The 24,440-nt window shown below is 30.4% G+C and overlaps 2 protein-coding genes and 1 long non-coding RNA gene across 4 annotated transcripts in view; 2 read left to right on the forward strand and 1 right to left on the reverse strand.

The window, feature by feature from the left end:
- Nucleotides 1-13: 13 nt before the first annotated feature.
- Nucleotides 14-9,834, forward strand: LOC113518089 (homeobox-like protein HDP1). 2 transcript variants are annotated; one of them, XM_026902853.3, is made up of 2 exons: nucleotides 14-124; nucleotides 257-9,834. In XM_026902853.3, the coding sequence occupies exon 2, from the start codon at nucleotides 370-372 to the stop codon at nucleotides 7,534-7,536; it is 7,167 nt and encodes a 2,388-aa protein (XP_026758654.2). In that variant the 5' UTR covers nucleotides 14-124; nucleotides 257-369; the 3' UTR covers nucleotides 7,537-9,834. The 2 variants fall into 2 exon arrangements, with proteins under 2 accessions (XP_026758654.2, XP_026758655.2); XM_026902854.3 differs by having other exon boundaries at nucleotides 26-115.
- Nucleotides 9,817-24,440, reverse strand: part of LOC113518160 (microspherule protein 1) — a 37,522-nt gene continuing 22,898 nt past the window's right edge. The window contains exons 7-8 of the mRNA XM_026902944.3: nucleotides 11,412-11,627; nucleotides 9,817-9,940 (exon numbers count right to left, since the gene is read on the reverse strand). Coding sequence (XP_026758745.1) covers nucleotides 9,851-9,940; nucleotides 11,412-11,627 — 306 coding nt within the window. The 3' untranslated portion in view covers nucleotides 9,817-9,850. The remainder of the gene's footprint in view (nucleotides 9,941-11,411; nucleotides 11,628-24,440) is intronic.
- LOC128200234 (uncharacterized) overlaps nucleotides 15,721-24,440 on the forward strand; it is a 29,828-nt gene continuing 21,108 nt past the window's right edge. The window contains exon 1 of the long non-coding RNA XR_008252630.1: nucleotides 15,721-16,160. This is a non-coding gene — a long non-coding RNA (uncharacterized LOC128200234). The remainder of the gene's footprint in view (nucleotides 16,161-24,440) is intronic.

Consider the following 24,440-nt stretch of genomic DNA (forward strand, 5'->3'; position numbering starts at 1 on the left):
TTTTTTTTATAATATTGGCAACATTGCTCTGTATATCCATTAGGACTGTAGTGTGAGATCGTAATAAATCGGTGTCTCCTAGGAAATAATATTGATGTTTTAATGTTCCTAAAAAGTATGGAAGGTATTGTAGTAATGTTATGTTCTATTTAAAATGTAGTGAAATATTGTTTCCTAATCTGAAAGTATACCTATGTGGCATCGCGTTTTGACATTTGTCATTGCATATCTCGCTAATATTTTGTTTATGTTGCAGGATGAAAAACATTTTATGTGACGTCTGAACATTGAATTGAAACCAATTTATTAAAAGTGGAAAATGAAAAATGGTGACATTAAGAGGAAATGTCTGTATGATTAGCAACGGCCATGGATGTTAAAGATTTACGAAGTGAACCTACTCTCGGAGAACGCAACAACGATGCTATCAAGTTCAATGCAAACAGCAGCGCCCCATCATACAACAGAAACAAACCATATCAAGATATTACTTCAAATCAGTTGGGTAAAGTGGATGTACCGACACGGCCTTGCGCCGTTATAGGGCCTGATAGAGTGATACCGCCATTAGTTTCTAATGACTTAAAAAAAGGACCCTACGAATCATGGCCATATACGGACAATTCATACCATTACCCACCAGATTATCCTCTGAAACCATCCAGTTACCAAACACCATTAAGAAATATATCACCAAGACAAACATTCCAGGAAAACATGCAACGCATCATGGTGCCGCCTAGCTACAACACTGGGAGAATAAATGAAGATCCTAATTATTCTCAAGACAGAAATGTAACTTTGTTAAAAAATGTGAAAACAAACATTCCTGCCGAGACCAAATATTGTGATGTGCCTTATAATATTAATAACATAAATAATGACCAAAACAGTGCTAGAAATACTGAATTACGTGCATCAAATGTTAACTCAGTGCTTACACAAAATGCTCCTAATGGGTGGCCCCCAAATATGAGACCAGCAAAACCCTACAGTGGTCATGAACTTTATCAGTATCCTGAATATGCTAGCTGTGCTGGTCCCAGGCCGGTGCAGATAAATAGACTACATAGAACAACACATGAAGATCCTGGGCTTGTATATGCAGACCCTTATAGCTGTGATGGCAATAATCGCTATAAACCTTACCCAACAATCAAGGAAAGGTATCCTCAACCAAGGTATGAATATATTGGTAATTATTCAAATCCATTCCATCCTGCACCACCATTCCCATCTACTAAATATGATTTGCAAAAATCACTACCTCCTTATGCTTCATACCCACAAATTCCTTTAAAATATTTTGATGGCAGAATATCTGAACCTATTATGGATGGATACCAAAGGCCCAATCCACAAGGTAATTATAATGTACCAATTCGTAACCAAGTGATACATCCTACTTATGGGCCTATGTTAGGGAACTGTATTCCAAATAAAATGTATCCATTACCATCAGAAACCTCTGTTAAATCAATTTCTGCAAACAAACTACCTTATGATAACAGCAAAATATATGTTGACTATGTAGACAATAGTAGACCAAAACCTTTTTCAGCTTCTGAAAATTTCTATGTTAATGAAATATCAAAAGCACATCATCAAAAAAATCAATATGTACCTAATTATCCAACAGTAAATATGCATCCATTACCACATCCATATTTTAGAAAAGAAAATACATCATTTAAAAATTATGAATATATGACACAATATAGAAATATGGAATCATCATTGCCTTTATCAAGGTTTCCATCTCAAATTTCTCCTAATTCTATAGCCATATCCCCATCAGATTCCAATACCAGCAATGATGCAATGCAAACACATATAAATACTCAAGAAGATTGTGGATATGTGAGCCAATCTCCAACAGCAAGCATAAGAAGCATGGATTTAGGAATGAACCGTATCTCAAATGACTTTTATAAACGATATGATCCTAAATTTGTACCTAAATCGAGAACGGCTATTGTATCTAAACCTGAGATAAATTCTGCTAGGTTATCCAAAGAAAAAAAAGGTATTGACGTTAGACAATTCTTACAAATGTGGAATGAAGGAGATGAAGAAAATAATGAAAACTGTAAGGAAATTGCAACTCAAGCACATCCAAATGTCAGTAACAAAATTCCTGTTCCCAAGGAGCTAGGAAAAAATCAGGATCAACTATATGTACTTGGATTAGTAAATGTTCCAAATGAAGATCTAAGTAAATATGATCACATTCAAAAAGTTTCAAAGTTACCAGAAAATATCAAAGGTTATAATAATATTGAATTGCTTAATCAGTTTGAAGAAGCAATTGAATCATCAAAAACAAATAATTTTAACTTGAAACATTCTTCTCAGAGAGATATCCGTTGTCAAATGCCTATGAAAGGTTCTGTTCCCCTTCAAACTTCAGAAATTGTGACGCGATCAGTGTCACCATTAGATGTTGAAGCAAAAATTAGTCAGTCAGTGATTCATAAAGAAGTTGGATGCAACTTTGAAATAAAACCTTGCAGTCCACAAATGTTAAATGTTGAGATAGCAACACCTGCTCAAACTATTTTAGGAGAAAGAGTTATAGAAAAAGTAACGAACCCGCTTATTTTAACCTCGCATCATTTGCACAGCATTGATGAAAATAACAAAAATGTTGAAACAATTCACACAAGAGTAGATTCACTCCCTCGTATAACATCAAATGACGATTTGAAAATTCCTAGCTGCAAAATGGCTAATACACAGTTTGCTACAAATGATATTGTGCCTGAAAAAAGCAATTATACTTTGCAAGATTTAGAGAGTAATTCTAGTATCAGTCTAGCTTCATTACCAAGACTTGACAATGATATTGAGTTAAATTTCACTGAAGTAAACCAGCAATTTATTAATGCAAATAAAGGAGAAACTGTAATAACTACAGCTAAAGATTTAACAGCAATAACAACAAATAGTTCTGAAATTATATTAAAAAATAAAGATATTTTACAAACTGAATCTGAACTAAGTTGCCAATTTTCTCCCAGCATTGAATCCGAAAGAGAATTTGCCAAATTAAGTAAATATAGAAAAATAAAAAAGGGCTCTGAACCTAAAAGTGATAATTTGCAACTATGTTTACAGACCTTAAGAACAGATAGTGTGATTATTAAAAATCCTGATAATGTTAAGGTTAATGAAAATAACAGAGACACTATTTCTCCTGTTAATAAATTAACAGAAAACCTTCAAATTAACCCAGTAAATCTATCTCCTAACTATAGAAGTCCATTGGGTATGTCAAATATTAATAAGGAAAATGATAAAACAGAAAATGGCGTAGATTTTGCTATTGATTTTAGTATAAGCAAATCAAAAAGTGTTTGCGCCACGAGTCCAGCAAATAAAGACTTCATTAATGAAATTCAAACATCTCCAATGGAGCATATTAATTTGTGTACACAATATGACACACATTCTGTAGTAAATAGTCAATCAAAAGATATAAACATTAATGAAGAAAATCCTATCAAAACCAATTTGAAAGAATATAATAATGAAAGTGATAAAATTAGTAAGGAAATTGTTAACGTTCATACGTCTACATTGTCAAATGAGTTTATAAATGAACATACTTCAGTAAAAGATAATAATATTTCGAAAGAAAGCACTAATAAAATACAACCTATAAATATCAGCATAAGTAAAAATCCAAAAAGTAAAGACACTTCTTCGGAAGTTATCTTAAGACCAGATATAGAAACAAAATTGGAAGTTGATGAATCATTAAATAACTGTAATAAAATGGTCTTGAAAACAGATACCAATAATGAAAATAGAACTAATGAAAAATCTGTATCTAATAAATTAAATATTTCTAATAATCTGGTTCTACACAAAACTGTCGAAACCGACAAACAAAATAAAATAACTAAAGAAAATGAAAAAGATTTTACAGAATTTACTGTAGCTGATGATATATCTGAAACAAAAGTTAGCATTGAGTGTGTTCAGGAAAACTATATCAGTTGCGATAATTTAAATAACGAAACATCTACAATTGAAGACCTTTCGAAAGATATAAATACGAATAATGAAACTTCAGAAAATGTTAATATTTCCTCGAAAAAATATACAGAAGATATATCAAAAAATATTGACCAGAACGTTTCTTCTGTTGAAAACATTACAGAAGAAATGGATATGAATAACATAATTTCTGAAAATATTGATATTTCCTCGAACATAAATACAGAAGTGTTCAATAATTATCAAAATTTGTCTGAATTAAATATTGTGCCAATTTCACAAACAAAAAGCTATCCAGAAAAATTCGCAAGTACGGTGTCATCGTCCCGTCAAACTGCTTCTGTAAACTGCAATAATTATAGTCTTGAAAATCAAAGTAATTCCCAAATCGCAAACATTACTGATATAACATCAGCACATATTGATAGCGATTCTCAAAATATCCAACCTAGACTGTCACAACAATCACTGTATACGGAAAATGATACAGAAATCATAGATCTAAATAATACGAATATAAAACATCAGCAAAACTCAGACATTAAAGATACTGTATTAGAAACAATTTATGTCAGTAAAAAAAGCGTTCAGGATGTTCATAAAAACTTAGAAAACAAATTCACTAATTTATGTAACATTACTTTATCACCCCATCAATCTGAAGCTGAAATTAAGAGTAATGATTTGAATTTTAAAGATACAATTTCAAACATAGATAATACAAATGTAAATTGTATTAAATTACAAATGAAAACTCCTGATGGAAGTTCATCTGAATCTCCTGTTTCGCCCGTACCTTTTAAATCTTATGAATCTAAAATTAATTCAAAGAATGTGAATCCTGCTATGTCTATTTTTTCATTAGAATCACATGATAATAATGCATTAAAAGAATATGACGGAAAAGCAATAATAAAAACGAAAACAATTCAAAAAGATCAAGATGGTGTATATATTGTACATACAAAAGAAACAGAGAAATCTGACAATTCGAATAAAAACAATACTGAAAACTTTTCCTTATGTCATTCTTTGATACAAAGTAATAGTCTCAGTCCACCAGATGTAGGATCTGATATTAACACTGTTAAAAATATATCTTATCATATTAGCAAAGAATTGTTTTCTCCTTGGATTCAGAAATTAATAATGCATGAGGAATCTGCATGTTACAAATTTTATTCTAAAGACAGTTTTATTATTAAGCCAAATTTGGACAATATTGAAACTACGTCTAATATGCGAAAAAGTATAGATGATGGTAATAAATATTTTGAGATAATATCTGGACCTAAAACTCAAATTAATCCTACTACCAAAGAAAACTGCGATACCAATAATGATAAACAGATTAATAATAGACTAATATTGGTCTCAAACCAATATTGTCATGATAACACTAAAGAAGGTGACTCTCATAATAGATTAGAAAATACTATTACATTATCAAATACAGTTTCCAAACAAAATACTGAAATGAGTGATAATTGCATAGAAAGATCTAATGCAATGTGTGATAGTATACCAAATTCAGTAGACAACGTAACTAATGTTGTGGATTATGTCCAAACGTATCCTAACTCTAAAGATATTGTAGAAAATATTAATTCATCACAAGAGGAGAATATCTACGAAGAGGCTATAGATCATGACGATAAAAATTGCTTGAATGTCATTGAATGTTCTTTACAATTACAAAATTTACCACAACCTGAAAAAACATGTCTTAAAAGAGCACTATCAGATTCTGCATTAGATAGGTTTAAAGATGATAGTAACGATGATTTACAATTACGGTGGCAGTCCAAACGAAGAAAACAACATTTACACGATTTAATTGAACAACCGTTATTAGAAGATAATTTTTGTAGTATTCAAAACATTAGACGGAATTCTATATCTTCTATTTATAATGAAGATAACGTTTCTTTTTGTATTCTGATTGATAATAATTGTATTATTACACAAGAAAGTGAACAAGAAAAAATATGCATCACTGAAATGTCAGAAAATATTAATGTAGAGGATACCACTAATAATGAATACGAAATCACATATTCCCCTTCTAAAGTAGAAATACATTTAGAAGATAATAATAAATGTGACGTATCTGAATGTTTATCATTAGAAAATATAGACGAGTCTTTAGAGGAACCATGGGTAGACGACGTCGCTTGCGTGGAGACTGTAGTCAGTGACGATCTTGTCGAAGATATTACAAATAGCGCGCCTTCATCTCCAAGACAAATTTCATCAGAAAATGAAGATACAGAAATATTTAATAGCAACCAACATACAGACAAAGTAAAATACATATATGGCGATAAAATGTGTAATGATGATGCTCAATTTGTTGAAACTTTGTATCGTACACCTCAAATGGATGTCAACAAAACACTCGTTAATAGAGAATGTTATGTGACTGAGGAATTGAACAAGTGCTATAATAAAGAATCCTTGGAAAAAATTTTATCAGACTCAAACCAAGAAAAGTGTCAGACTAATCCTACTAGTATCTTTACTACTCTATCAATAAATTTTAAAGACATATGTGACGAGGAAAATGTAGCATTTGATTCTAAAAGTGAATCAGAAAGAACTGTACAACCATCAAATATACAACCAAACGTATTGAATATACAAACACAAGATGATACCATACATTCCTGTGAGTCCAGTATAGATAATGTATTTAATTACATTAAAAAAGAGGACACCACAGAATATAAAACCTCTAGTTCGCCAGAAGTATCTTCAACAACATCTGAAGAAAAAGGCTCAAATATGGTGTTAAAAATTACTAACTTTAAAGTATCAAGACTACCACAATATATTGATGAGGAAATTGGAAGAAATAACAAAGAAATAAATTCAAAATATACTGAAAACTCTATTCACTATGATAGTGGTAATTATAATTTAACCCCAAGTCGACCTTTGATTACAAAAGCAGCTCAGAAATATATTCCCCCTTTGAAAGAAACATTTCATGATCTTAAAATAAAACTTCCATTACCACAACATAGTTTACTAAAATTAAAACAATTAAAAATTTTAAAAACCGCACCAAAGATAAAACACATTAATGCAAATTCAAAAAAAGAAATTCCAAAGAAACCTAAACCAAAGTTTGAAGAGGTCTTAAAAAGTATAGATGAAATTCAATTTAAAATGCTTAAGGAAAAGAGTAAAAAAGTAAAAAAATCAATACCCAAGGTAGTGATAAAAAAAAATGAGAATGGATCTCATTATGCTAGTACACCAAAAACGCCATCAGCGTTTAATCCTGATTTAACGGGACGTAAATGGCAACCATGGGTATTTTTAGAAAAAGATAATTTTATTGACAAAATGGCACTTAGGAAAAAAACCAAAGCTGTTTTTAGTTATAGAAAAAATGCGTATGTTTTTGCTGAAAAATTCCAAAAATATAAATCTATGGAAAGCGCGAAGTTTATTATATCGTCGCCAAAATTGGAGGAATCTTCAATAGGACAACTCAAATGTACTATTAGATTAAAGCATACATATTGAAGGTAGTTTGTTTAAAGAAATCTACAGTTTGGTGCAGTTACATATAGAACTGGTTCCTGGATTTTTAATATCATAATTATATCCCACCCTGGTCGTTGGTCTCTTTATGCATTCCTACGATTCCAATATTAAGTATTTAATCACATTAGTTCACTATCAAATAGTACCTAGATTAGAAAACCAAGCCAAATTCTGTACTAAGTGTGATATAAAACAAAGACAAATTAAGTAGGTATTGTTTTTTATTGTGCAATTGGATCTGATTTCTATTTTGTTAATATACTTTCAAAGTTTATAATAATATTTACTGTCATTCCATTTTAAGTAGATGCTTTTTTCCAAAAAAATTACCATAATATTTTCACATTTTTGCGTGTGAATATAGCCATAATAAGTATTATCATGTGTTTAAATTTTAATTTTATTGATATTTTAAATTTTAGATGATTCTGTTGAAATGTATATATTGATTTAAAATTTATATTATTATAAGTGCCTAAAATATAAAAGCAAAATAGCAGATGAGTTTCAAAAATGTTTTTATGCCGTATGTAATAAGATCTATAGTTATTTCTCTCGTTATATATTTTACCAAATGTTTATATTACTGTATTGCTCTGCTTTCAATGTAGATAAAATACTTAATTATATATTTCTCCCACACTTGATCCATTATGGATTTTTCGTGGTTAGCATAAATACAGATGTTATCTATATTATATATAATTGTTAAAATGGTCATTCCACTGGTAATGATCAATGATTGCTCATGTAAATTCTAAGCACATAAAATTACTATTTAAAAATTTGATTTAACCGCGAGTAGTGTGTACTCTTACATTAAAGGATGAAGTACAAAGACTACACACTAAATCTGAATTGTAACTATGTTAACATATTATTAATATATTTATATAATTGTCCATAATAATTATATTATAAATTTGTAAAGAATGCTTGTTGTTGGTCAATGGTTTGTATGTCGTATTATAATTGTATAGTATAGTTATATAGGTAATAAAATTATAGCGTGAAATAACCAAAGCCAATACTCAGAATATAAAAATTCTTGGGAAATATACAGATAGATAGCTGAAAATCCTTTACAAGATGTAATATTGTTACATCGAATTTTCATGTTGTGCAATATTTATACCTATAGATACCTATAATATATTTAAGTATTTATTTTAATACTGTACCAAAAAATTTCAACTGAAATTGTTTAACAATGACTACTTATCACTATCCAGTATTGCACATCGACTCAAATGTGTATTTAAAAACTATAGTGCCTTTTAATCGGGCTTATTCAAAATGATATTAAACCATATATACTTGTAAAAGGATCATATTTATATTTTGGACATTCTTAAAATAAATTGATCTCATATACCAGAATTTCGCATTGTATATTATGTTTGCCTGATCGTGCCTAAACGAGGTTAATAAAATATTATCACTATTTTTATAATATGTACAGGGTGTTAAATAAATATACCAAATAATGTGCTTTTAAATCCTACATGCATATTTTGCATGTGTTGCCTTCGTAGTTAACTATAATCAGTTACTGAATACTATTTAATATAGGTAATTTATTACTATAAGCGTGTTGAACGTTATTGGACTGTTTATTTATTATAGATAGGTTATTATTTCCATACGATAGGTATGAATGTTAGTAATATAAGTAAATCTTAAATGTACAAAGGTGTAAGGGCAATGAGTTAAGAGTGGTCAGTTACAGATAAGTATTCGAGTTATCAGGTACCATGTTTGTAATAACTATTACATTTTAGTGACTGATCTTTCCATAATCACTGTACAGAGTATATAATTTTCCTATACCATTTCCTTTTATAAAGTATGTTTGTTATGCACAATTGAGTGAATTGTTGAGTTTTAATGGTTCCTGCACTTTGTTGATTATGTTTTGAAAATTGTGATTAGTTAATAATTTATTGTGGTTTTAAAAAACTAGGGGTTATGGAATTTGTTATGAATTATGAAATAATTAAAAATAATAATAATTTGTTTTGTCATATAACGTTAATGCATATCTTATGCCAGTAACGCACGTGATAGTGTTTCGTGATAGTTTTAATATCTAATTAATAATACACTTAATGTAAAAATTGGGTGGTACCTACCTATCTATATTACAAATAGTGCATTGCGATAACTGTATATCTATTGATATAAGATATGTTTTTGAGTGTACAAGTTTTGAAAAATGTTCTAAAATTGACCAAATAAATGTGTTCTAAAGAAAATGCATTTCTCAGTTATGAAATATTTATTGTTTTATTTACTAAACAGGAATATTAACTTTAACAGCTTCCTGACGAATTGCGTTAATAAGCTCTTGGTTTATAAGAAATACGAAGCGCAGTCCAGCGATCTGTTGAACATAAAAATAGCATAATTATAACATATACATGAAGAACGTTCTTCAAAAAGGGTATATTAAGGTTTCTTCAGGGTCAGCAAAATGCATGCAGTGACACCTCTAATGTTGAAGGCGCCTATAGACTAGTGACCGTATACAGATAGTTTGTTTGCCACCTTTGAGGTATAAAAAATATAATAATCATTCCATATAAAACTCTATCTTATTATATCGTAACGATGAAATAGGCGACGAAATGCCTTGGGATGCCAATGAGACGTATTGGGATTTAAAATTAATATAAGATTAGGTGCGTCTATGACATATATAATTAGAATTCATAGTTTTAAGTACACTGCTAATCTTTTGTTTTAAATTTTTGTAATTTAGAGTTAAAAAAAAACTAAACTTTGAGACCAGATGCTCAAGTCTGGCAAAAAAAAATTTTGATCATCTACAGGGAACCTGTACTACAAAACAGAATCCGCTAAGTATCGTAATATATCGTTGAACCGATTGTATGATCACCAGGATATTTTACGAATATAGAAAATGGCGTGATCCATGACTTATTACTACATAAATAAATGACGTTTGTAAAGACGTAAATGAAAAAGAAAAATAAGTGCCTACTACGCATATGGGCATGTACGTTTTTTTCTTGAACGGTATATTTGAAACAGGAGAGGTGATTGAGGTCAGCTCAAAAGGAGTAGGAACTGACTATACTGTGGTACGTATTGTCATTGTGGATAGTTAATACGTAGGTATTAGTATATTGTCGTAGCAGTAAAATTTTACAATATTCATATGGGTCTGTCTTACCTATTTATAAATCAATAAGCAACACGTGCGTTATGTTACATCCTGAGAGATAACATTAGTACACCTGGGCCTCTAAACATGTGGCAAGCGAATTCGTCGATGGAATCGACATCGCTAGCAAGTCTATAAGATAGCAACGTCGGATGTCTCATTCCAACTCATGGACTCGCTAGCGATGTCAATTCCATCGACGAATTCGTTTGTCACTTGTTTAGAGGGCCTGCTCTTTTATACAAAAAGTTAAAACAACCTTAGATAATGTAATGATAAAAGTTGAGCGTGCTGTTTAACATGTAGGTAATACGTACTGGGATCGCAATAGAAGTTTTCCTACGTATCAGAATAAATAATTTAATAATTAAGTAGATCATCAGCTGACATTATAAAAAAATATATCCATAACAAATATCACTGTTTTAAGATTGAGCAGCTAACAGAGACAATACAACGCTGAATCGTCAAGAACGCCAAAGCTTACGTATCCTCATAAATTACTCGGATAATTAAAGTCCTATGATCAAATAAGAATATATTGTCACATTCTGAATATATGTTTTGTATAGATATAGGTACGGTTAATGATCCACTTCCAACTGGTGTTAACACATAGGCTCTGCTCCAGTAAACCTATTAAGAATGGTGAAAAGAGCAAACAAACCTCTATAACACTGTTATGGTTAAGCTTGACTTTGTTCCCTTGAAGTACTGGCCGGCCGTCCACGAAAATTGGCCTTTTGCCTTCTGATGACATAAAAAAGTCGCCGCTGTTACGTAAGCGGATTGTGGCTTGCTTCCTTGACACCTTCGCTGCAGGTCCTTCCAAGCTCAAATTCACGTCTATAGTGTGGTCTCGTGTACTGCGACCGACAGCAATCTGCGAGATGAAATTAACATTGAAAACAAATATTTAAATAGTGTATTAGGTACCTAATGACGTATAAGTACTACAGTCTTACTCGTATTTCTACCAAAAGCAAATATATTATTATATTTATTGTTTAAACGGAAGGCTTTAAAGAGGTGAAATATGTAACAAAATTCAATGATATTTATGGTGCTGTTTACGACTATAAGCCATGATTATTAATCCATCAGTTGAGCTTGAGCTTGTTTTTAATTTCAAACACACATGCTTTACCTAATAAAACAAGAGCTGCTTTCTTTCTTTGCAGTTTACTTTTACTACTAGTAATAAAAAACCGATTCAAACTCATGATCGATAAAGCCATTCAAATTTAAATGAATTGTGAGGTTTAAAATATATTCCTTTTATTGAATTTCTCCAAATTTTTATGGGGATGGAAGATAACGGGATTTCACGGATGAGGCAGTAATAAACGGCTAGTATAAAAATAATTTTTTATCTTTTCATACTCAATATATGAGAATCAAAATATGTTCTATACTTAATTGTCTGTTACTTGAATAAGTTTTGTAATTTTTTTTATTTTATAACTTGACCTTTTCTTATAACCTTTTAAAAACATGTACAGGGCCGTCTCTATCCGAGGATGTCGGGGTGGAAATGGAGCACGCTTATGCGCAGTCACCAAGGTCGCGAATACTAAGAAATTCAATGTTTTACTCAGCTTCAAATTGCCTAAATTTATAAATAATAACTACAGAAATAAGAATTATACTAACGTAACATTTCTAAGACCTGGTACTAGCCAAATGGGTGACAATGGAATGGTAACCTCGCCATCACTATTGGTATACGTTGGCAGAACATCTGTGAGTGATGATAAAAGAGGATGAAAGCAACTCAGTTTGCCTACCATGACAGATTCCACAAGAATTAACCCCTATGGCTTCAACTTGATATGGAGATCGACTTGGTATGCTGCTAGCAATGAGATTGTTTTTTTTTTTTATACAACTTAGAATGGCAAACAAGCTGACGGCCCACCTGATGGAAAGTGGTAACCGTCGCCTATAGACATGAGCAGTACCATGGATATAACAGAGTATACTGTTTCGCGTATGATTTTATTCGTTATTCCTCTGTACCTAGTAAATTCACGTCATATCCCACTCTTCAAACCGAAACACAGCCATGCAAACACAACTGCTTCACGGTTGAAACATGAATGGTACAGAGGTACCCAAGCAATCGACTTTTGTACAAAGTCTCCCTCTGTTAGACCTTATTACTAATAATCCCTCCCCCCACCCCCTCTAAGACCTGGTACACTGTTCAAGTAAACTATTCGCTTCTATGTTATTAAAGCCATTTACTCGTACATATACCACCTGTAATGATATGAACACAGCATTGACAAGTCATATAAGATTGATATGTCCCTCCCTGCTTATACATCGTATATATAATAATATAATAAAAAGGAAAACTTTGTTTCTTTCAATGTACTAATCTCTGAGACTACTAGTCGGATTTGATTTTTTTTTTTTGCATTCGATAGCTCACTTATTGAAAACATTTGTAGTCTACTCATCATCACAAAACGATCACGGGAGAAACCGCGATATGTAAATATAACATTTTACGACGACCGTGCGTTGCAAGTTTATTACCACGGAGTATTGCTTATAATTTTCGCCCCTAAAAATACAACGACTTCTTCAATAGTGACAAAATTATTCAATAAATTATTTATCATCATGAAAAGTTCCTTACAGAGTAGGCATAGTAGGATAATAATTAATTAATATACATCATATTTATAGGCGATAGTTTTTTTTTTTTGTTAATGGGTGACAATGGAATGGTAACTTCCTGCGCTATTGATATACTCTGGTGGGGCACCTGTGAAGCATGAAAGCAAAACTCAAATTCATGAATAATTAACCAAGATAGTTTCCAGGGGGAACCGCATGGAAATCTACAGAGTATACTGCTAGCAATGTGGCTGTTAGATCCCCATTATTAACAATTCCTTCCCCCCCCCTCCCCCTATAGGCGACGGTTACCACTTTTTATCACGTAGATTGTTGACTTGATTGCTGTTCTATTTGAATTAAACAAAAAATTATGAAAGTAACCAAAACCGGAGTAAAACCCTATTGATTGCAAAAAAATTCTCAAATTTGATTCAAAATTATCGACGATATGGTGTAACATACACAAAAAAATGCAGACTAATTGAGAACTTCCTTTAAATGATCACTTTAGATTATATTGGTATTTTACTTGTAATCAAATTATTAGCTCGATCAAGGGGCGCTATGGTATTAATTGAAAATGAATATAGTAATTGTAAATCATTATAAAATAATAAATGATATATGAACAAAATGATACAAAAATTGAAGATTTATAATTTCACAAACTGGACAAACGCGTGTCGCTGCATGCAGTTGACTAATTTTATTAACACCGTGCTGTATGCACAGCTGTTAATTGATACGGTTAATTAATACAGACTTGTACTCGTATCAGCAAATACAATGTACGTATTATCTTAACCTTGGCGATATAGGTATATTCTACACAGTATCGCCAGCAGTACCGTGTAGGCGAAATAAAATTTCAACAGCAACTCATTACTAACGCGTTGATACTGTAGCAATATAATATAAAATACTATACAAACAATAAAAATGTATATTTTGATACGTAGTGCTTACTATAACTGTCGAACATACAACTATCGCAATTTATCTGTCTGTAGGTACAGTTAGTTACAAGAGGACATTTTTAATAACTCATTGGATTTTAAATTAAGAATTCTATTTTATATTTATAATTATAGTAGTTTTAATATTTTTATTCCTGTGTTTTATGTTGCCAGTATTCGACCGACGTACCTACTAAAGTATTTAGTTTAACCATCCGTGCAATGTTTGCGTAAAATTAACTTTTTATGAAACACGCACGCAATTGAATCACTATCGAAATCGGATATTCATTAATATTTTACGTTACTAAGTTAGCTAGCGCAGTATTAAATAAATGCAAACTTTTTATTTAAAAATAATTGTCGAACTTCTAATAAATTATCTATACTAATATTATAAAGAGAAAAGATTTATGTGTACGTTCTTTTGTTTTTTTGTTTTTTTTGTTTGTTTGTAATGAATAAACTCAAAAGTTCCGTAACCGATTTAAAAAATTCTTTCATCTGTAACAAGCTATATTTACCAGCGAGTAACATAGGCAATATATTATTTTCTATCTACACGCACGCAGCTGGCGCGAGTCGCTAATAATAGAAATATAATAAATATAAAAAAACAACGAATACTCCGAGAACACAGCAAAACCTACTGGGTCTAAAATATTTGATATTCTGCGTATATATCACAACACACCAGCTGAAACCCAATTAAAATCATGCATGAAACCGTACAATTTTACGTAAACAAAAAATATTATATCTTACTCTCTATCTTTTACTATCCTTTTAATATTATGAATGTGAAAAATGTATGGATATTTATATTTATATTATATTTGGGTAATCGTTTACACTCAAAAGGTTCAATGAAATTTGGAATAGATAAATCATATTCTAGTTTGAACATATACGAAACTTTTTAATAAAATATAAAAAGGCTTGAATTTCCCCGTCAGTCTTGAAACTGCGCGGATGACAAATAAGTAGAATTTTTAGGGTGTGTGTCAAACACAGACGCAATAACAATTTTACATACAAAAGAATTTATTGTGCAGGTTTCATTGTTCATGATTTTGTTGAAATAACATAATGTTATATATATAAAAATGATATTTTTTCATATACTAGACTTAAAGTTGTTTAATTTTATGAATGATTTAGGATTAAATTACCCTTTGTAACTAGCTCCGTATGGTCCATACCCACGTTACTCTACCCTTCCACTGGGAAAGCAGTTTATTGTAACATGCGATGGGGACGCCACATATCGGAGAAAAGAATTTAACATTTGAATGAATTGAAAAACTGCGAAATCTTATTATTTTAATAAACACATTGTATATATGTAGGTTTCATATTTCTGTAATAGTGTACAGAGTAAAAAAAAACAAAACTATTAAAATTAAACTAAAAATAAATTAATATTATTTATGTATATCTTTTTTCCTCATGGTACTTTAAATTAATAGGTACTTATTTATATGTATTATTGCGCTACAATAACAAACGAGATATAGTTGTTGACACAATTCAGTAGATAAAAATTATCAGCGCCCATTTAGGTACAAATAACTCACACTATATACGCATGTGTGGACAGTTTGCGGTTCACAACGAAATTTTATGTTAAATATATTAAAAAGGGATTGTGTTAAATGATAATACTTTTATATTTACACACAAGTTATAAATTATGCTAACTGTATGTTACGTGAGGCCACAGAGGTTAAAGACAATAGAGTAACTTGTGTTTCGTATCATTCGTTTCGAGTCATTGAATATGTCTAGTTGGTGTTGTGTCAGGATAACATTTACCTACACATTACCTTGTAAGTATTCGAAGCATCCATACATACCTATACATATTGTGTCTAAAACTACGCTACAATAATCCTGGTAATCCTTACTAATATTATAAATGTGAAAGTGAATTCAATTGTTTGATTCCTTTTAGAGCCTTAACGACTTAACCAATCGCAATGAATTTCGGTATACATGTATTACACGGAATGAAAAAAGATACTACTATTAAGCTCTTTTTTATCCCAGACAGTGAACACGCGGACGAAGTCGCGGGTAAAAGCTAGTAAGTAAGAAATACCAACAGTTAAATAGTTGAATCGTTAAAATAAAACATTTATTATTTCAAAAATGTGAAATTTAAATAGGTCTAAAATATAGTTTAAGATTTTGTTCGACAAAAAAAAACACCGACTTTCATTGGGGCAATTCCATATATTTTGATATAAAAACTAAAGTAATAAACCGATTTTGATAAATTTTTTATAGGACCAAACTAAATATGTGTCCTTTCAGATAAATGAGAAAAAAGAATTTTCTAAATAAGATAAATGACGGAATTCTGATAACCTCCTTTTTTTAAGTCGATTGACAATATGGCAGTCATCGCCACTAAAATCTGCCACTTAAATTGGTTACCAAGTCAGAACTTGATTACTATATGAGATGCACGGATTAATAGAATAGGGGTTTGCTACCCAGTTAAACAGATCTCCTAGACATGTGACAAACGAATCTATCGATAGATACGCTTTCGCAACCATATGCGTGAAATAGATTGAGACAACTACTTCCAACTACTTGTACCTTCTAATGCGCGGGAAAACGGACACGTTTCAGCCACATATCGAGGGATGTAGGAAGAGAGATATATACATCACGTTAGGAAACTGGAGACTGCGTCGATACACCAATTATGAACCTACATATATGCGAATAGGATGACGATGTAGTTCAGACGAACAATACTTCTTAACAACTCGGTGCACACTTATGAAATCAAGGTGCTTGTAATTAAATATTAACAAAACCTATCTTTATCTGGATGTATTTATAGAATCTAGATAATTGCTGCAAAACAAATACATAACATATTGTCGCGTGTGACATCACGGTTATCAAATAAAACACTCGAGATTCATAGAAAACTATTGTTAGGACACCGAATCTATAGAAGCCGGATCAAATTTTGTTTTATTCAACTTCAAAAACAGGAGGTTCTCAATTCGATTGTATTTTTTTATGATTGTTCATAACTCCATTAGTTCTAAACTGATTTGGAAAATAATTTTTTAATCTTAAAATGGTGGTAGAAATTTTATGAAAATCGGTTAAGTAGTTCAATTTTTAGACCAAAAGAACTGCTTTTTTTCACAATTGAAGTTGGTTCTTGGGACACAATCTTTAATTAAACCAAAATAGAGTTATCAATTGTCACGTAATTAATATAGGATCAATACGAGAAGATAGGATTTACCTATCGATTGCAAAAATCAAAGATAATATCAAATAACATAGATTCACATAAAAAATACAATTGAATTTAGAACTTCTTCCTTTTGAAACCGATTTCGATAATCCTTTTTTGAATAGGTGTTACTTGCATTTTCGTTTCATTACCTATCTAAATCTACTAATTTGTTCAAGATTGAAGTGGGTTTTCTTGTATAAAATAATCTTAATGTATTATCGTTACTAGGATAATATATTTTATCTATATTAGTTCTATATACATGCATATATCGAAACTTATTCAATGTAGATATTGCATAAAACCTAATTCCTACCAACAGACAAGTTTTTTTATTTTATTAATATGACAGCTAAAGGCTAATAAATTCTGAATATAAAATTATTCAGAATATATATATTACATTACTTATATACCACATAATATCACGACATGTTCAGTGAAACGACATAAATAGGGATAATATTAAAAATAAACAAGTGACTTGCGTATACCTCATTGTATCTACTCGCCTAAGGTTATTGCACTCGGAGCACCGATGAACTTAGCTTTGTTGCGATTACAAATAACGATACACAATATCAATGCTTATTCATTAAAAAGTAAGGGTAGAGATGCGCATATTATTAAGGTATCCCTTTTAGGATAGTCACGTTGTCAAGTTAGTTCATTGACATTTCGATCAACGAAAACTAAAATAGAGCATCTCTTGTAGGTCTATTAATAAAACTCTGGTAGAAAATCGACAGCACTCCTTGGCGCTATGATATCGTATCATTGTGAAAAAACTAGCGTTCAGAAATACGAGTATGTATAACATAAAGTATGATGACTGGGCAAACACGTGCTTAGGGAGAGAGACGAAAGGCAGCTGCCCCCGCCCTTAAAAATTGTATATTTATATTACAACATATTACGCGTTGAACTTTAAGAAAAATGAAATACAAATATAAACTTATACCTAATTAGAAATTATACGACCAAAATGTTTACCACTCAATTAAGTATTTAGGCATTCATGGGTTACGCCTAAACGCTGATGTTAATTACAATACAAAGACATTTCACGAATTCAAAACCTATACATCTACATACATAATAGAAAAAAACAATTATATTTGTCAATATTACCAAATCATTCCGGTTTTAAAAACCGTTTATCGTTTTAACAATTGTACTGTTACTACACGCCAAGTTTAGAGCATAACGTAAATTTGCTTTACCTTCTTTTGCAGTTGTAACACAGTATTACAAGTGGCTGTGGTTGAAAATTTAATAAGGCCTTAGTTAAGAATAACCATTATCATTAGCGCTTTCTCAATGCTGAATAGCTCAGCTAATGTTATAAAGTTTATGGTACAGAAGCCCTTTTCAAAATTCATGTTATAACAGAGAAACTATATGTAATATGTTCCCACCTACAGCCAGCCTGATGGTAAACAATCAATGTAACCTTTAGACGCCTGCTATAAAGTACACATTTCTCTCTACTTTTTCCATAAAGAGTCTGGTATGAAAATATATACATTATTATCAATTAATCTATGACGGAATGATATGAGAAAAAATATCGTATTTCATTAATTAATTTATAGTCAACGAAATACCACGATCAATGGTTCGACAACTTAACGGTACAAAGATGGAATTTTACTTGCTATTACTCTAATATGGTTTATATAGAAACTATATTGTACTGAGTAGCAATATTTGTACCATTTACTTAAACTGTTAGCGCCTGACTGCTGACAAGCTTAGCGGACAAAATTCTGAACTTACAAACATGCTAAATCTCAAACCCGTTACTTCAGATACGAAATGCTGCTAAGTGGAATTCTCATTCGGTTCTTGGCATAGTACTCGTATATTACAGAATGGGTATATTTTAAAGCTCCCCGCTTTAAATTAGGGATAAAAATAGAACAAACATCCAAATAAGATAGAATACTATGCAATTCTGAGATATTTCTAAAATAACAAACTTCATAAGATAATTTCCCGAAAAAAAAAAGATCCATCAGTAACAAACTGTATCCCGCAACTTGCTCACGAGGATTGCCACGTGAATAAAATACGAACATTTTGTTAACTGCTTGAGTGCGACTGAGCAAAAAACACCGAAATATCTCTACAAAGTCACATTTATTTGTATATCAGTAGAAAATAAAATTATCACATATACAATTGGAATGTACATAATTGTATAAGTCAAAACTAATAAATAACATCATTATTAAAACTATAGGAGTATTTTTAGCACCTATTGAAAATTTAATAATGTGCGTGACAAACTGAAGCATCAATAATATATATTTGTACTAGTCAGTTTATCTCTTTTATAATGTAAATTTATTATAAATTCGATGAGGATAATTATTTCGTTTAATCCAAGGTTGTATATGGGCATTTGAACAACAAGTTAATCGCATTATGCCATACTAATTAACATATACTTAACTAGCATTTTGCCTGCTACTTTGTACGCGTGGTTTTCAAAAGTAGAAAAACCAATGGAATAAACTACTTCTAGATACGAGTATCAAGACAAAACATATCAGTTTTTAAATTAGAACTTTAGGAACACAACTGTGAAACCCGCATCTAATTTGATGCAGTAATTTTTGCGTTATGCCGATACAAACATATAGACAGACAGATAAAATTTCAAAAAAAATATCGTTTTGATTTCTATTGCTCTTATTAGGAGCCATTATATATTTTTTCTTAAATATCTCTCATGTACAGACATCGTCTAATTACAATTTTATTACTAAATAGACTAAAAAAGAACAAGTTTAATGCTACACTATTGTTCTATTTTTAATTTTTGAACGTATCTGAATTAATTATGTTTTCATGTAACATAAAATTATAGACAAATTGAGAACCTTCATTTTATGAAGTCGCCCAAACAATATTTCTTTACATTATTATACATTTTAGTACATTTTAATAATTATAGTTACATATAAAATGTAATCACTAAATGTATGTACACAAAATATTTGTTTGGATTTAGATAAGTATACATTACTAAATGTGAAGCTGGGTGACTGTAATCAACAAAAGTGATGTTATCATGATGCGGGGAGAGGTAGGGGACGAAGGGGAGGAACGAGCATTGTACGAATTATTATAACCATTTCCGATATTATTTCAACAATGTCAATTTTTTTTTCATATGTTTAATGATTACTGCAACGAATCGGTAGATTACAATTGGTTGGAGTTGAATTTTGATCAAAATTGAAGCAAAATAGGAAGGTCTAAATATTCGTAGTCTGATCTATCCTATGTAAATACATTGCGAAAGATATGAAAAATATTATAAGGTTTGTTTTATTAATAACTAATTAATAAATAATATTAAAATTATTACACAAATTTTGAGAACAGTTACACTAACTATAACTGTTCTTAATAATAGTGTAACGCTAACAAAATTAAATATTTAACATGCAATCCCTTCATATGTTTCATAAGGCTAAATCAAAATTGTTAATGTATAAAATGTATTATATATAGTGGAAGCGATTTACCAAGTTAGCAAAATGATAATTCAATTCAAACAAACCACCGTACACGATTTTTTCTTATCGCCGTGTACACAAACCCTCGTGTAATAAAATTTTTATCAGAACCGTAAAAACATCTCCATAACCAGCAGACTTTCCAATTAAAAAATATTGTGTGCATCTAGCTAATGAAGAATTTATTGCTAGTCGACGTGATATTTAAAAGGTATGTTAAACAGGCTAGATAGTAAATAGTTAATTCATTTTAAAGCAATAATATATACAAATAACATTTTGAAAAAAAGTCATATGTAATCAAGTGTTTGGAAAAAATAATAACATGCTATGAAGAATTTAATCTATAGCAGTAATATTTGGTAAAAACATCTTATTTTTGTATGCTACAGTAAATAGTAAAATTAGGTCAACTATAAATATATAAATATAACATATGGAACTAGCACTTTCCATCAGTAACTGTCATTTATAGATATGAATGACACTATATCCATCATAGATTAACATCACGATAATATAACACCCACCTAAGGAAGGTGTAGTGCCTCTAGTGGTTACCGAGAAAGTAAACAAATACATTGGTACATCTACAAACAATCTATCCAGGCAACAACAACATACAATATCTACTCTACAAATAGTAGTTTATAATTAATAAACTGATTACGTAGAGTGATATGATACACAATTAGATCAATCAGGCATAGCAACTGGGTGACTTGGATCCAGTCGCTGCAGAATTGATTCTGAAACGAAAATATTCCCAAAGAAACAACATGAACGATATAGTCCGAGGAATTAGGAAGCTAGTGCAGCAATGTGTCAATCATTACGCCCTCCTTACTAAATAGTCTCAATTTCAAAGAACGATAGCAGTCTGTAGAAAGCTAAGTTCAGGAATAGTCAAGGAATAGCTGAAATTATACTAACGCAAATTACAAATACAGAATATAAAATGTAACATAAAGGTATTTAGATGTAAACACATTTGTTACTCAAATACACAAAACGATGGATGAATTCGGATTAAACTTGATTTTGCTCATAGATCATACCGTAGATTAATATATAGAATACTTTTTTTATCTTAATTCACACGGGCATACCGTGGAATAAAACTAATAGATAAAAAGTTAAACAAGGCGCTTTAAATAAAGGCTGTATAAATAAAATTAATATAGACATTTAAATTATATAAATGAGCAAAAAATAAACCTTAATTATATCGATACACTCCTGTACACAATTCCTAACAATAATGTAAGTCCAATATGATATAATTATGAAGTTTAAATATTGCGGATTCACCGGACATTGACGGAGTTCCAGCAGTTCAGTTTCATCTTCGATCGATAGTTTGGTTTCATTACCAAATACACCGCACACAAAACAATGGTCTTGTTAAAGGCATGTTGTACAAACAGTAAGATTCAACAGTGGCAAAATAGCAAAACAACGGCCCAGCAAAACTGCGTCGCTGTATAAATGACTCCATTCAATGCATGGTAACATAATTGAGAATACAAAGTAGAAAATTATAATAAATTAACCACTCAACGAGGCGTTAATAATTAAAGTTGTCTCGAACTGTACTAGATCAATATAGAGGATAGAATATTAATGCGTTTGCAAGTAAATTCAGAATGTAAACACATATTCTTTATATCACATACATTGTCTACTCCTATACCGAGGAGAGAATCTTATTTACCCAAACCTTTTGAAGGATTTATTATATGATAATTTTCAATGTAAAATAGTTTTCCTTTATTTATCGGTCGCTGAAACCCTCTTGAGTACATATTTGTTACGTCTGACCTAATAACATGTAATTTATTTAATATTTAACCTCTTGTCTATATCTAATCATTTCACAATTTTTTAAATTTTACACGAAAACTATGACACTATAACTTAAGCATTACACTCGTATTACAAATAAATGCATTTTCCTTGGAAAAAAGACTACTTCGATCATGAACACACAATCGCCAATGAATATCAAGTTTTTTTTTTCCTTCTTTTGGCTTCCGCTTATCACGAGTTGTTTCCTAGATATATTAAAAACGTTCGAATTTAGAAAATACAAGTTACGATCACGACTAAAAATAGATTTTGCTTAATAACAAACAGATTTATTTTATGGCGCAAAGAAAAAAAAACAACTCCATTATAAATCTCAAAATAATGAACTAACATTAATGAAAGTAAACCGGGTCTATCAACTGCAAAAAGAAATGATAAAAATCGGTTCAGAATCGGCGATGTAATTGCGTAACATAGTATTAAAAAATGAAATTAAAAAATTTAAACAAATTGAAATTGAGATGTGTGTTGTTTTGGAAATCGTCGTAAAACATCTACAGATTAAATTTTAACTACGACATACAAAATTTAAGATCTGTTGTTATATACCTTATTAATCGAATACTCTCGCAACCAAAATATATTTTTATTATTTTATATTCCGTATGTTTATCTGTTAACCTTACAGCGTTAAAGCAGTAATATTTTTTATTGTTATATGATTTCGGCCTTGCCCGTTATCTATCAATATTAAAAATAATTATTTTTGCAATAAATGTAACCCATTCAATTTTTCATTGGTATTATGTAATATTTATTTACATGCATATTTATTATATACGCCAGTGTAATAAAAAATGTAAATTCAAACTTATCTACCAGTCATAAGTTCATTTGATTTATTAACTTATTATTTAATTATTTTCTTTACCTATCCCTATAATAAAGCACCGCGTTCATGATTTACTGCTCATCCCAAAGGTTGACTGGTAGAGAATGCTACTAGCATTAAGTTCATCATTTGTACCTTATTTTATTTTAATCAATAAAATTATTTATATAAATAAATAACTTTTATTAAAGAAGTTTTTAATATTAAAAACTCAGCCTAAAAATGATTCTAATGTCTATTTTTACAAAACATATAAATATACCATTGGAAATACTATATAATACTATCAAACTACAGGTAAAAATAGAATACCCTACACTATAACTCATTATTATCGGTATTTTATTTATAAATAATATGTATGCTGTATGTAGCATATTTTTAGGAAGTGAATGTTTCAGTTTTTTGTACAAACTAAACACAAAAAACGATATAATTATCTAAATAATACATTGACGATAAGAAGTCTTTTATTTTGTAATATTTAAATCTAACCAAGCAACAGATTAGATATATTTGAAGGACTTTCCAAGTTCAAAACTTGTAATCATCGGTCATTGGTGATAGTGAGTTGGTGTATAGATAAACTTTAAAATAATACTATTAT

The sequence above is a fragment of the Galleria mellonella genome, unplaced genomic scaffold (assembly GCF_026898425.1).
Source record: "Galleria mellonella isolate WM207_F2 unplaced genomic scaffold, CSIRO_AGI_GalMel_v1 utg171, whole genome shotgun sequence".
Taxonomy (NCBI): domain Eukaryota; kingdom Metazoa; phylum Arthropoda; class Insecta; order Lepidoptera; family Pyralidae; genus Galleria; species Galleria mellonella.